Source organism: Diospyros lotus, chromosome 5 (genome assembly GCF_014633365.1).
Source record: "Diospyros lotus cultivar Yz01 chromosome 5, ASM1463336v1, whole genome shotgun sequence".
Lineage (NCBI taxonomy): Eukaryota > Viridiplantae > Streptophyta > Magnoliopsida > Ericales > Ebenaceae > Diospyros > Diospyros lotus.
Window position 1 is genome coordinate 16,936,935 of NC_068342.1, and position 15,638 is coordinate 16,952,572.

Consider the following 15,638-nt stretch of genomic DNA (forward strand, 5'->3'; position numbering starts at 1 on the left):
TATGGTGATTTATGATGAAGAGAAGGAAATGGTGGGGGAAAAAGAAGAGGCCAAAGGAAGTCGTGAATGGGAAGCTTCGAAGGCTAATGGAGAGGTAATCAAGCTGTCAATGAATTTAGTGATGGGACTCACCCCACCCCAAACTATGAAGGTGCGGGAGCAAATTGTTGGCCAGGAGGTAATGGTTCTCATGGATACCGAGGCAACCCATAATTTCATGGCTGCTGAGTTAGTACACAAATTGGGGCTATCGAGGTCAAAGACTACCGACAACGGGGTGATTATGGGAACAAGATTGGTTGTGCATGGCGTCAGAATATGTAAAGGTGTGCTTCTTTCTCTTCAGAACCTAGATGTAATTGAGGATTTTCTTCCCTTGGAGATGAGCAGCTTGGATGTCATCTTGGGGATGAAATGGTTAGCGACGTTGAACAAGGTGCAAGTTGATTGGAGGTCCTTAAACTATGAAATTCCATGTGGGACGAATGATGGTTACACTACAAGGGGATCCAAATTTAAGTAAAACCCTAGTCACCCTAAAAGCGTTCAAGGGTAGCGGAGAGGGTGTGCTTCTTGAACTTGGGAGTTTGTTGCCAGAATTTGGGGGGCCAACAGCCGCAATACTAGGAGGTATTCAGCAAGTGCTGTCCAAATTTAGTGGGGTTTTTATGAACCAGGCGGGCTGCCTCCAAAAAGAGAACGAGACCATGCCATCAACTTGTAGTCGGGTTCAGCTCCGGTAAGTGTAAGGCCCTATCACTACCCCTATATACAGAAAAATGAAATTGAGAAATTAGAGCAGGAAATGCTTGCTGTGGGAATTATTAGACCTAGTACAAGTCCTTTTTCCAGCCCTATTTTGTTAGTGAAGAAGGATAGGGGATGGAGATTTTGTGTAGACTACCAAGCCTTGAATAAGGAAACGGTACCCAACAAATTTCCCATCCCGATGAACGATGAATTGTTAGATGAGCTTTATGGGGCTACTATGTTTTCAAAGTTGGACTTGAAGGCCAGATGCCATCAGATTCGAGTTAAGGAGGACGATGTGCTAAAGACTGCATTTCGTACACACAAGGGGCATTACAAGTTCTTGGTCATGCATGTCACAACTCAAGGATAGTTAGAAAGGTATTATTGTAATAAGGTTGTATTAGTTAGTAGAAGGTATTCCGTGAGTTGTTAGGAGCAGTGCTATTAAAGGCACGCCTTGATACCAAGCGCAAACCTGGCGCATAGAAACAAACCAAGCAGGCGAGATCCACCCAGGCCCTTAGGCATAGCCTTGGGCTTAGGCGTGCCAAGGCTGCGCCTAGTTTGTTTTAGTTTAATTTTAGTATTACTTTTCAGATTTTAAGAAAATACTAAATTGGAATTGATTTCTTGCTATATTTTAATCAAATCTAATCCTAATTCAAATTATATATCTAAATAAAAGAAATCAAGATATTCTGAAAAACTAAAACAAAGAGACTTAAGGTATAAGAAATCCCCAAAAGTCAAGTATGTAGAGTTGTCACGTCCAACAACTCTCCTCTCCCTTCTTGGCTATTCTCGGCTATTCTCTCCCTCGAACAGCAATCACGACACAGCTACAAGACGACCAAGACTCCTCTCCCTTCTCAACTCTCCTCTCCCTCTTCAACAAACAGTTGCAACGGCACAACCCTCCCTTCTCGCTCGACTCTCCTCTCCCATTACAGATAGCACAACCACCCTTCTCGGCTCTCCTCTCCCTCTTCAAACGGACAGCTGCGACAACACACCCTTCCGCCCTTCCCTTCTCAACTCCTCTCTCCCTCTTCAAACGGACAACACCCTTCTCGACTCTCCTCGCCCTCTTTAAACGAACAACGTAGCTCCATAACTTGTCTCCCTTCTCGACTCTCCTCTCTCTTCTTCGAACAGACAACACAACTACTGCATCATCTACCTTCTCGGCTCTCCTCTTCCTTCTTCAAACGGATGACCTAGCTTTAGGTAGCAACAGGAAACAGCAAACAAAGGAAACAACAAATGGTTTCCAGGTATGTTTGTTCATTGTTGTCTCCTCTTTTTATTTATTTTCTAGTTTCGAGTTACAAGTTTCAACACAAAGGGTAGCAAGCCAGCAGCAATTGATTTCTTATTGTTGTTGGATATTTGTTTGTTCTTGGAGGAGTTATTTTATTACTCCTAACAGTTCATTACTGTTCTGTAAATAGAATAGTGGTCAACAGCACTCAGCAGCATGGCTACAATGACCCTTAGGCCTTAGTAGTTCAATATTGTTCATAAATAAAACAGTGGTCAACACTCAGCAGCATGAGCTACAATGATGAATGACCCTTTGCGAAATTTTTTTTTTTTTTCTTAAGATGGTCTTTAGAGTGGTATTGTTGTTGACATGTTGTGAATCTTGCAGGAATCAAAAATTTAAAATGTCATCCAACACTATTGATCCTAATCCTAATAGTAGTTCTGTTGGTAGAAGAAAAGATCCAGCATGGAAATATCATAATTTGGTAAATCTCAAAGATCTTAACACTTTCAAATGTAATTTTTGTGGGAAATTAACTAAAGGAGGTGTATACCGAGCCAAACAACACCTTGCTGGAGGTTAATGTTGAAATTTGTTCAAAATGTCCTCCTCATGTTAGAGACGAAATTATAGAGTATATGTCAAAAAAGAAAGGGAAGAATGACTTTGATGATATGCCAGATTTTGATGATATTGACACACTAGGAGATGATGTAGATTAAATGGACATAGGGGCCTTCCAAAGCCATGGTAATAGACCTATGCAAGGACAAGCGTCATCTATGCAACAAAAAGACAAAGGCAACAGCAAAAAAGCCTCTTGATTTGTTTTTATCTACTAAACCTAAAGTGAGTAATCAAAAGGATGCAAAAGGAAAACAAACTACAATAGAAAGTCATGTCAACAAAGAGTTGAGAGAGAATGCATGTGTTTAGTTTAGTAGATGGATGTATGAAGCTGGTATACCATTCAATGTAGTCAATTACCCTAGTTTTAAGCCAATGATGGAGGTTGTTGGGCGAGCTAGTCCAGGAATGAAACCCCCAAGTTTTCATGAGGTTAGAGTACCTTATCTTAAGAAGGAGGTGGAACACACAAAAGAAATTATGAAGAGTCATAGGGAGGAATGGGCAAGATATGGATATACAATCATGTGTGATGGTTGGAAGGATAAGCGAGATAGCTCTTTGCTCAACTTTTTGGTAAATAGTCCAAAGGAGAGTGTGTTTATTGAATCTATTGATACATCTTCCTATGCTAAAGATGGAATGAAACTTTACCAATTGCTTGACCTATTTGTGGAGAAGATAGGAGAAGCAAATGTCGTTCAAGTTGTAACTAATAATGCTTTAGCTAATGTTCTAGTTGGTAAGTTTTACTTTAACTAATTTATTTTTTTCTTTTAACTTTTATTGAAATTAATGGCTATTTTTTTCCTTGAATTAATGTCTTGTAGGAGAGTTCTTAATGGCTAAGCACAAGAATTTGTATTGGACGCCATGTGTTGCCCATTGTTTGGACTTGATGTTGGAGGACATGTTTAAAATTCCTAGACTTAAGAGCACATTTCAAAATGCATGTTTAATCAATGGGTACTTATATAGCTTTGCAATCTACACAAGTATTAAATATGATGAGATCATTTACACAAAAAAGAGAGATGCTAAGACCTGGGAAAACAAGGTTTGCCACAGCTTTCCTCACCCTTTCAAGATTTCATAAACAAAAAGCTAATTTGAAAAAGATGTTCACTTTAGAATAGTGGACTAACTCTAGATTTGCAAAGGATACGCGAGGTAAGCAAGCAGCTCAAACAGTGTTCCAGGAATCATTTTGGAAAAATATTCTTTTTGCTCTCAAGGTGTCTAGGCCTCTTGTCAAGGTGCTTAGAGTGGTGGATAATGAGGATAAACCTGCTATGCCTTATATTTATGAGGCCATGGATAGGGTAAAAGAAGCCATTGCAAAATCTTTTGATGATGAGAGCAAATACCAGAAAATATTTGAAATCATTGATGAGAGATGGAATGTTCAGTTGCATCGTCCTTTACATGCAGCTAGATATTATTTGAATCCGGCATTTTTTTACTCAAATGAAAGTATTAGACAAGACAACGAGGTTATTGAAGGGTTGTATGCTTGCATAGAGAGGCACCCACTGTAGAAGTACAAGATAAACTTTCGAAGGAGTTAAGCTTTTATAAGAATTCTGAAGGGTTATTTGGCAAACAAATATGTATTAGAGGAAGGAATCAATTAGCACCAGGTAACATGGTTTTCTAAATTATCTAATTTAGATCAATAATCTATATTTTTAATTGCTAATTTGTATGTGTTTTTCTCAGTTGAATGATGGTCTCAATTTGATACTGGAACCCCTAATTTGCAAAAGTTTGCCATGAAGATTTGTAGTCTCACTTGTAGCTTTTCAAGATGTGAAAGAAATTGGAGTATCTTTGAGCATGTAAGCATTTCAATCTTATTAGAAATATTAACTAGATGATTTCTTATATCTTTTAACTTACTAATTCTAATTTAATTATTATGGAAGCTTCATAACAAAATGAGAAACCAATTGGAGCAACAACGTCTTAATGATTTGATATTTGTGAAGTATAATAAAGCTTTGAGATGTCGCTTCAATTTACGCAAGTCAATAAATCCCATTTCCTTGGATGAAATTGATGAAAGTAATGAATGGTTGCTCGGGGCAATTGACGAACTTGATGATTCAGACAATGAACTTGTACATGAGGGCGATGATTTGACATGGACTGATGTTTCTAGAGCTTCCGGTGTTGAAGAAGCTCACTATGCAACTAGATCAAATGCTCCAACTCCAAATTTGACAAAGACTAGAAGAAGGGCTACTACTTCAAATGCTCTAATTGAACCTGATGAAGGTGAAGAGAAAGAGAGATATGATGTGGAAGAAGAGGATATTAGAGATGATGTTTCTGATGATGGGAATATGGAAATGTTAGATCTTGATGTTGACGATGAAGATGATTTTTAGATTATCTAATCTTAATTAGGATTTAAGATCTACAAACCTCTTTTGGATTTAATCTAATTTTAGTTGAAGACTTTTCTTACAATTTTTTTTTAACTTCTGTGATACTTATAGTTTGGTTGCTAAAATATGATTCGATTTATTGTGTTGGAATTTACAGGTATGTAACTTGTTTTAATATTTCTCTTAGTTAGTAGTAGTACTTAACATATGTTGAATTGTTTATTTTTTTTATAACATGCTTGTTAAAATATTATTAAAAGTTAGGACATACTTTATATATTTTTCTTCAACTAGGACACATATTTTTATTTTATTTTTTTTATTAACTTGCGCCTAGTTCCACCAATCTCGCCTTGCCTTGCGCCTCAAGCTCCAAGACCTTTATGCACCTTAGTGGGCCTTGGGCCTTTAATAACACTGGTTAAGAGCACATGGGTGCTATTTTCTAGATTTCATTTATTGTTGAATAACCTATAAATAAGCCCTAATATGTAGAGAAAGGCATGTTGTTGAATAAAGTGGATTCTTATCTCCCTAATTCTCTCTCCCTCTCGTTTCCTCTCTAATCTCTCTTTTGATTTCTCTCTCCCTCCTTTAATTCTATCATCTAGTTTCTCTCCCTAATTCCAATCACAACCCTAGGTAACCCTAGGAATGTGACAAATGGTATCAGAGTCGTTCGTTCTTGGCAGTTCTCTCTGTCGAGTAATTTTGATAGCTCTGGCCGTGATTCAGAAGTTCGTAGCAGTTAGCCAGGCGATTTCCAATGCTTAGGAAGCCACAACGAAGGTGATCAAGTGCCGACACAGGACCGATTGAGTAATAGCAAGCAAAGGTCATTCCTCCATTGTTAGTCGAAATAAAGCATGCAACGTTCCGATTTGAGTTCGAACAAAACCAAGACGATTCCAAATTTTAGGTGAATTCGGACAAATCAAGGTCGGTGATTGGATACAAAGTGGACACAGGCCCGGGCGAATTGAAGCGGAGTGATCAACTTCATGAGGTGATTAGAGTCGGTCAATTTTAGGAGACTCTTTCAGAACATTGATTCTGTAGATCTAAGCAATTTTAGCAGTCGATATTAGGGGGCTGATTCAGATCTATCGCCCAACAGTTAATTTCGATTTGTATTTGAAATCAAATCAGAGTGGCGCAGGGGGTTTTGGAATCAGAAACGAATCTTGAAGGCGGAGTTAGGAGTTGATTCCGACTGTGAATTCTAGTAAATTGTGTTCCAAAATCGGAAGGCGATTTCGATGGTGACTGCAAACATACGCAGTCATGTGCAGTTGATTGAGGCGAGCTTAGTACAGCTGAATTTGGATTTTGAGGAAGGCGACGGCAAGAAACAATCTCTTATGTGATTGTGGAACATCAACGAATTGTTGATCAAAAGTGATCCTAGCGAAGTGGATCTACTTGGTTCTCTAGAAGCTGAGGGAGGCAAGTTCCAAGTTATTTCTGACTAGATTCCAGCAGATTTTATCGGCTGCATAGGAATCGATCAACAAAGGAGGTGGATCTAGAGCAGCCAATTGCGAATTGGGAAGCACATTCGTAAGCGACTGCTATCTAAGCAATCCGAAGTGATTCTTCAAGAGCAACCAACCCTAGGTTGCTGGCTAGTGTGGTGAGTTTTGGCAACAAGCAAGGCCAAGCGATTCATGCGATCCAAGGAGAGGACTTAGATCAAAGGCACTGAGATTCAAATCTGGGTGCGCTGTTGTGGCTACCACTTCAGTGAGTGGGTGAGACTCGGGTGATCCTTGAATCACTTTGATTTTGGGAACTTCGCTACATGTGGTTGAGGCGAGAAGGCAGGTGCAATCAGGAGCGAAAATTCAGATCTAGCCTTTTGTGAATCTAAGGTTGTTGAATTTGAGTACCAGAATAAGTTTCCGAAGTTGTCCTTGGAAGCTGATCAAGAAGCTGATGAGGAAGAAAAGGAAGTAGAAGAAGGGATTGAAGAATTAGGGGATGGAGTCCAACGAGTAGTAGCATCTCAAGCAACCCCACTGGTACTAAGAATCTAGATGCTAAAACCCTCAATATGACACCGTTAGAGGAGATAACTGTTGACGATGAAGCTAAGATGTTCGCTGGCAATCCGGGAGCCAAATATCTTGGAATGGAAACAACCACAACCGCCTTAGATTGTGGAGATCTTAAATCTATTTCTCTTGAAAGAATAGGAATGGAAGGAGTTTTTGAATTACCTTCTATGGATCAGGTAACTCCAACTGAGGAATCAATCAACTGGGAGGAAACTTGTGCCTTAATCGAAGTGGATAACTAATGGAGAGCAGTTCAAGATTGGTAAGAGGTTAAGGGAAGATGCTTGCATGAAATTGATTACACTAAAACCTTCCAGCAGTATGTTTCTAATCTGGAGTAACGGAGGACGCAGAAAGATAAAGCAAAACAAGATGAAAGGAAGAAAGGGAAGAGATTCTTTGTTGAAGGGACCGAGACCCTTGTTGTTCTGCTTATTCGTGTTTCCATTGGTGAAGCAACAAGACATAACGTTGTTGCTACTGAGAATAAAGAAAAGAGAAAGCATAAGAAAAGGGAAAAACAAGATAAGAAGAAGGAAAAGCCAAGAAGAAACCAATGGGTGAAGATGGGCATTGGATGAAAAAACAATGGCTTGGTTGTAATAAGTTTCTTAGGGACAAGAAATCGTTCAAGGGGAGGGGAATGTCACAACTCAAGGGTAGTTAGAAGGGTATTATTGTAATAAGGTTGTAGTAGTTAGTAGGAGGTATTTTGTGAGTTGTTAGGAGCACAAGGGTGCTATTTTCTAGATTTCATTTACTGTTGAATAGCCTATAAATAGGCCCTAATATATAGAGAAAGGCATGTTGATGAATGAAGTGGATTCTTATCTCCCTAATTCTCTCTCCCTCTCGTTTCCTCTCTAATCTCTCTTTTGATTTCTCTCTCCCTCCTTTAATTCTATCATCCAGTTTATCTCCCTAATTCCAATCACAACCCTAGGAATGTGACAATGCCCTTCGGCCTGACCAATGCCCTGACAACCTTCTAGTCCCTAATGAACGAGATATTCAAAGGTCAATTGAGGCAATTCGTGTTGGGTTTTTTTTTTTTTTTTTTTTTTGGGTGATATTTTGGTGTTTAGTTGTGACATGGAGAAACATGAGCAGCATTTGCGATGGGTCTTAAGAGTGTTGGCTAAAAACCGACTATATGCAAATAGAAAGAAATGCCAATTTAGACAGCGAGAGGTGGAGTATCTTGGCCATGTCATATCTCATAAGGGTGTGGTTGTCGATCAATCCAAGGTTAAGGCAATGCTCAATTGGCCAAGTCCTATATCGATAAAGGAATTACGGAGGTTTTTGGGGCTTACAGGGTATTATAGAAGATTATAGGAAGTTGTCTTGGCCTCTTACAGAAAAACTACGTAAAAACAGCTTTGGTTGGGATGAATCAGTCGAGAAGGCTTTCCAGAAATTGAAGGATGCTATGGTATCTTTACCGGTGCTAGCATTACCTGATTTCACTAAGCCCTTTGTGGTGGAAACGGATGCTTTCATATCAGGTTTGGGGGTTGTATTAATGCAAGAGCATCACCCCATTGCCTTTTACAGTCACACCTTCAACCCTAATGGCCGCAACAAGTCTGTGTATGATTGCCGTTTATTATCATGCCCTCAACCCTAGTGGCCGCAACAAGTTTGTGTATGAATGCGAGCTGATGGCAATAGTATTTGCTGTCCAAAAACAAAGACACTATTTGTTGGGGCCGGAAGTGTATAATACGCACAAATCATAAGAGCTTAAAATTTTTTATTGAGCAAAGGTTAGTAAGTCCAGAACATCAGAAATGGCTGCCGAAGTTGATGGGCTACCAATTCGAAATCCAATATCGGCGGGGTTGGAGAACAAGGCAACGGATGCCCTTTCTAAGGTCAGCCACTCAACTGCCCTCTTGGCTATGATAGTTCCTAGAGTAATTCAGCTAGAACAACTGGCTAAGGAAGTTTAGGCGAACTTAGGATTACAAAAAATAATACAAGAAATCCGACGTGATCCCTCAGCCAAACTTGACTATCAGTGGGCCAGTAACCAACTCCTGTTCAAGGACAGATTATATTTACCTCAAGGATCCACTTGTCATTGCTACACAATGACAATAATTATTTTTCTGATTCAATGAGAATCAGATATAGTAACCGAGAAAGATTGAAGGGAATTTAGAAAACAGTAAGAAGAGAAAGAGTAGAGGGAGAGAAAAGTAATGAGAGAAACTAAGAGAGAATTCAGATTGTTCTTCAAGGTAATCGATAATCCTCTCCAAGAGTGCCTTGGGAGAGTATAAACACTCTTAGCAAGGGGTTGCCGCAGTAGATCATTCCCTACAGGCGGTTATAACAACTGCTTTTGTCCTATTCTAGCCCTCACCCATGGGCCCCCCTAGGCTAACAATCTGATAACAGAATTATAGCTAAGAATTGAAATTCAAAATTACAAAGAGCAAGAAATGGCAACAGTAAATGAAATACAAATGACAACAAGATAAAAAGAAATTAAATTGGGCATCTCGATCGCAACTTGTGACACCACTTTGATCCCTATATTGCTCCAAGAGGGACACGACGGGAGCTCAGGTGAACATTCAGGGGTTCCTAAAGATATACAAGAGAATAGCAATCAATGTGTATTGGGTCGGAATGAAGAGGGATATTCACCACTACGTTAGTCAATGTGCCATTTGCCAACAGCATAAATATCAAGCCTTGTCGCCGGGTGGCCTTTCGCAGCCACTTCCAATTCTAGATCGGGTGTGAGAAGATATGGCTATGGATTTTATTGAAGGTTTGCCTAGGTCCAGTAATATGAATACAATATTGGTCGTGGTGGACAGATTGAGCAAGTATGGCCACTTTATAGGACTCAAGCATCCCTTTAATGCTAGCAATGTGGCTACACTTTTCGTGAAAGAAGTGATACGCCTACATGGGGTGCCCTGGTCCATTGTGTCCGACAAGGACAAGGTCTTCATGAGCCACTTTTGGAAAGAGTTATTCCGCCTCCAAGGTACTAAGCTTTGTCGAAGTACAGCTTACCACCCCCAATCGGACGGGTAGTCGGAGGTACTTAATCGAACGCTGGAAACGTACCTACGATGTTTTGCGTCTATAAAACCAAAGGCTTGGTTCAATTGGTTTCCATAGGCAAAGTTGTGGTATAATACATCTTACCATACGGCGTCCAAGATCACTCCATTTCAAGTGTTTATGGGCACGAACCCCCAATGTTATTGAGATTCGAAAGGGGGTAAACATTATCAGTAGTGGAGCAACAACTAGTGGAAAGGGACCAGGTGTTGGAGGAACTAAAGGTTTAATTGCTGCGAGCAGAGGCTCGAACAAAAAAGGGGGCTCATTTAAGACTGAGGGATGTTCAGTTTGACATTGGTGACCTAGTCTACTTGAAAATCCAACCTTATTACCGCAGGTCGCTGGCTTCCTGTCCTAATGAAAAATTGGCAACACAGTTTTACGATCCATTTGCTATTGAGAAAAAGATTGGACAAGTCGCTTACAAGCTTGCCTGCCCATGACTTGCAACATTCATCTAGTCTTCCATGTGTCCTAATATACCTAGCCAGCTCACTAATATACCTAGCCAACTCAGTAAGGAACTAGAGATGCCAGTAGAACTAGACGCAATACTTGGAGTAAGACCGGGGACTGGTAATAACCTACAAGGCCTGGATGTACTCATACAGTGGAAGGGGTTGCCACCTTTACAAGCCACCTAGAAACCCTACAACATGCTCTAGCAACAATTCCCTGCTTTTCACCTTGAGGTGAGTTCCGTGGGGGGAGTATTGATAGGCAACCCATAAATTTCGCTACCAAAAACGTAAGAAACAAGGGCAGAATAGGGATTGAAAAGGCCATTGGATGCATGTGCAAGCCACAAATTCGATTAAGGGGTAGAATGGGAAAAGCAATCATGGGGGGCATGTGCGGGCAAACAGATTCTGTTGAGGAGAATTAGAGGAGCAACCTATAAATAGGGAAGCAAATAGAATAAAGAGGGGAATTGTTTTTTGGTGAATATTGTGGGAGAGCGTGGACCTCTCAAATGTCCATTCTTCTTTGATTTTGTTAATTCCAGCGTTGTAATTCCCTTCTATTCTCAGTAATACAAGCTAAACTATCATCAGAAGCCCACCAATGACCAGCCAGATCTGAGAGATCCAAATCAAATACGAAATTTCGTGATAATATCAGGTTAGACTACATGCTTGTTTTTTGGAGAATATGTTGATCCAATTAGTATAAGGAAGCAACCAAATCTTGTGATTGGTGGAAATCCTTACCCTCCTCGAAAAAATGGATCAGATCTTGTTTCGATTGGAGCTTCATACCTTATTTACCCATGGAATCAAAATTCCAAGAACAGTTCATGGAATCAAAACTCCATTGTCTAATCTCAAAGTTTAACTCAAAGAAGTGTAATTGTTCTAACGAAAAAGGACTTTGGAATGTCTAAGGAAGAAAACGGTATTAGGAAGGACGTTGTTAATGAAGCATTACAGTCTCAGAAGTTCTTTAAAATGAAGCAATCTAAGGGAAAATCAAGATTATGGGAAATTGATTCATTGCTTACCTTAAATTTTGAGCAGAAGAAGTATTATGATTTAGGCAGTATTGACAAGGAGAATGACTACAATATCAGAGATGATACTGGCAGTGAAATGCATTCTCCGAGGGAAACTATAACGTTCAGGTTGTTTGGACAGCAGATCCAAAGGAACAATCTGATTCCTTTGAAAAAGAAGTTCATAAAGATGATATTATCGGAAGTTTGGATCAAGAGGTGACTAATTCAGCCAATCAATTCCCAAAATTGAAAGTAGATAATGGAGAACTTTCAAAGACAGAGATAAAAACATTTGGATCTTTTGAAGTTGAAATTCATTTGATCTTTTGCAATGAACAATTGACAAGCAGTGATGTGAAAGAACTAGTTACAGTTGTCAAGACTAATGATGTGCCTAGCGAGAGGTTCCAAGAAGGAAACAAGAAACTGTTAGGCGGCCTGGCAGAGGAAGCAAAGCTTATTTACATCATCCCAAGTGCCGAGTCAATTGTCTGAGGGACTGGCTAATGTCCTAGATTGGGACCTTGGAAGGAATGGTTATGGTAAAAGAGGTCCTCTGATAGGATACTGATAATAGTCTAGCTTGAATTACTTGTATTACTAATGATTGAAAGGAATTACAAGGCTGGAAATTAACAAAATGAAAGAAAATTAGACATTCGAGAAGTCCACGCTCTCCCTCTATATTCACCAAAATATTCCTTGCCTTCTACTCTATTTATAGGAATCTATTGCCCTCACATGCCCCCCTCTTCACTCTTTCCATTCTACCCCTTCACTGAATTTGTTGTCTGCACATGCACCAATTGGCCTTCTCCCATTTCAATATCCCTATTCTGCCCTTATTTCTTAGGTCTTTGGTAGCAGAATGTTATGGGCTGCCTATCAATACTCCTTTCACAGAACTCACCTTGTCCTCAAGGTGAAAAACACGGAACTGTTGTAGGGTTCCCAAGTGGTCAAGGACCAACTTGGGCTTGGAGTATGCGAATCTTATCTTCAATTCGCTAAGCTATCTCCATAATTTGCGTTAGACCCGATGGCTGAAACACCCTAACTTCTGCCTTGATTTCTAGCTTCAACCCATTAACAAAGAGGCCCTCTAGTATGGCCTCTGAAACTTCGCCCATCATGGCCGCCAAAGTCTCAAAGAGGAGGCAGTATTCCTGCATGAAGTCATCCTGCCTGAAGGCCAAGAGCCTCTCCTCCATTGATCCCTCCTGCGAAGACCAGAATTGTCTATGTAGATGGATCTTCAACTCCTCCCAACTATGTTGCCTTTGTTCCCATTAAAACCAGGCAAGTGCAAGCCCATTGAAACAGAGAGCCGCCGAGTCTAATTTCTCAGTCTCCGTCAACTGGTTGACGGTGTAGTATCTCTTAGCCCTAAAAACCCACCCATCAGGGTCGCCCCCTTCAAAGATCGGCATCTCCAGCTGCCGACTTCTACCGTCTTGCCTCCAGGGAGCTTTGTCCTCCATTCCAACCTTGCGGCTACGTCCCCTTGTGCTAGCGAGCCACCCATGGTAAGGGACAGGTCCGCTAGTACGTTCTCCTCTCCCCGTTTCACCTTTCGCCCCCTCTCTTGCTCTCCCTACTTCTTCGCCAACAAGTTAAACTATTTAAGCATTGTCGCTAAACTCTTCTCGATTCCTTGCATCCTCTGAAACTTGGTCTTAAGCAAGTCCATTCCCGCCTGTAGACCATCCATCCTCCCTTCTATTTGCTGTCAGTAAGTCTCCAACCTCCCCTCTAGCTCGCCCACCCTCTTCAATACAGACACCCTCATGGATCAAGCTCTAATACCAAACGATAGGATACTGATAATAGTTTAGCTTGAATTACTTGTATTACTGATAATCGAAAGGAATTACAAGGCTGAAAATTAACAAAATGAAAGAAAATTGGACATTCGAGAGATCCACGCTCTCCCTCTATATTCACCAAAATATTCCCTGCCTTCTACTCTATTTGCTTCTCTATTTATAGGAATATGTTGCCCTCACATGCCCCCTTTCTTCGCTCTTCCCATTCTATCCCTTAACTGAATTTGTTGTCTGAACATGCACCAATTGGCCTTCTCCCATTTCAATATCCCTATTTTGCCCTTATTTCTTAGGTCTTTGGTAGCAGAATGTTATGGGCTACCTATCATCCTCAAAATATTGTTCGTATGCCTATGGCTCCTTTGCTTTTGGTCCAGGAGGGGGCTACGAGGAGGTCTCTTGTTTGTTCTTATTTGTACAGGAATTCTCTCCTGGAGGAACAAATTCAAAGTTTCAAAAGAGAAATCACTTCTTTAAGCTGCAGGAGTTCACCCTCAATAGAGATATCTTCTAATGTTGTGAAAGTGTGTGGATTGGATAAGGAAGTATGGGGATAACATGTAATTGGAGGACAGCTACGGAAAAGAACTGAAGCAAGCTTTACGGTTGGGAACAAGGTTTTGCAAGAGTTGGACAATTCAATTTCTCAAGGAAGGTCATGGTGTTTTTTGCTAGTAAAGCAAAATACTATTTTGGAGATGCAAGAGAGCATGGCTTCAACAAATAAATCTCTAAAAAAAATTTAGCTAAGGGAAATAGCTAAAGAAGCCAAAAGTGTTGTGGTAGAGAACAAAGCTCCTACTGCTTTGTCAATTCTTATTCCAGTGGGCCAATTCGAATTTCTATCTATTGTATTGAAGAATGGACCGACGACTGGGATTGGTGTCGCAATAGCTCCTTTTGTCGAGTATCCAAGGTGAGTCCACAACTCTCCATTGTTGCATCTAAGGGTTATTGCAAATATTTTTACACCAAAAGATGGCAGTTGGCCTATTCAGAAGCCATTAACTGCCACTAAGTATGCATGTGTTAACATCCTTACTTGTACTAGATGGTGATGAACTGTTACAGAAAACCACGGATGCAGTTAGGCATTCCTCTGGACTCCAAACAGCCAAAATTGAAGGAGAGGTGATGAGGGAAATTTGTGTGAATAGCGGTTGGCAAGTTTCAGCTGCTAACTACGACAACTAGAGAGTGGCTGCTTCTGGTTTTGTTCCAGCCTAAGAGTACATGAGAGATATTGACAATTTGTTAGGCTTACAAAAGTTTTTCAAGATTACTCCAACCAAGCTGTGGAAGAGAAGGAAAAGAGCTAAGATTTGAAGGTTGTCATGTCCCAAAGCGGTTTACCGCACTACCACTCCATCTTCCTGAGGGTTGTCTTGGCAAGTCTTGCATTTCTTGAGGACAAGAAATATTTAAGGGGGGGGGGGGGGGGATGTCAGGAGCCTAGGATGTATAAGAGCTTACGATGGGGCTGAGTATAGCAAATTATCCCTCAGGAGGAGGAGTTAATTCTATTGAGTTGTTAAGGTAGTTATCTTGTATTTTCTGTTAAGCTATTGTAGTAGCTATATAAAGCTACTAGGCTGTTGTAATGGGGATTATCCAGAATATCAATTGAATTTCTGATTTTTCTCTCTCCAAACTCTCTTTCCCTCTCGGACCTGTCTTTTCTCCCCCTTAGCTTCTCTTTCTCCCTTCCAATTCCTTCTAATTCTCCCTCTATTCTCTCTCTCGATCTCCCTGTTTCTTCCGCCTCTTTCTGTTTTCCCCTCTTTCTCACATTCTGCCCTAATTTTCCTAAAATTCGCCCCAATTCTCTGCTAAAACCCCAGGAAACTAGGGTCATGACAACAACTTACTTCTGGATAAATACTAGGAATGAAACCAAGTGATACCTGAATAAGATGCCTGAGTAGGCAATGCAATATGGTTTGAGCTTGTGGAGATGGCTCAAAACATGGAAACTCTGTGCGAGATGAAAAGGACATCCTCTGGGAAACGCCAACCACAACTCCAGCATTTGGAAGAAGACCAAGTGGGTATACCTCACGGTCAAATTCCAATTCAGGATCCAGCTGAAAATTAATGTCACATTACTCCATCTTGGATTGCATAAACCAGTTA

The 15,638-nt window shown here is 40.5% G+C and overlaps 1 protein-coding gene across 5 annotated transcripts in view; it reads right to left on the reverse strand.

The window, feature by feature from the left end:
- Positions 1-15,638, reverse strand: part of LOC127801965 (uncharacterized) — a 62,977-nt gene that overhangs the window by 29,913 nt on the left and 17,426 nt on the right. For 4 of the 5 annotated variants that reach the window (XM_052337538.1, XM_052337539.1, XM_052337541.1 and 1 more), the window contains one exon: positions 15,410-15,589. The exons of the other annotated variant lie outside the window; for it this stretch is intronic. In XM_052337538.1, coding sequence (XP_052193498.1) covers positions 15,410-15,589 — 180 coding nt within the window. The remainder of the gene's footprint in view (positions 1-15,409; positions 15,590-15,638) is intronic. 5 annotated transcript variants of the gene reach the window in all.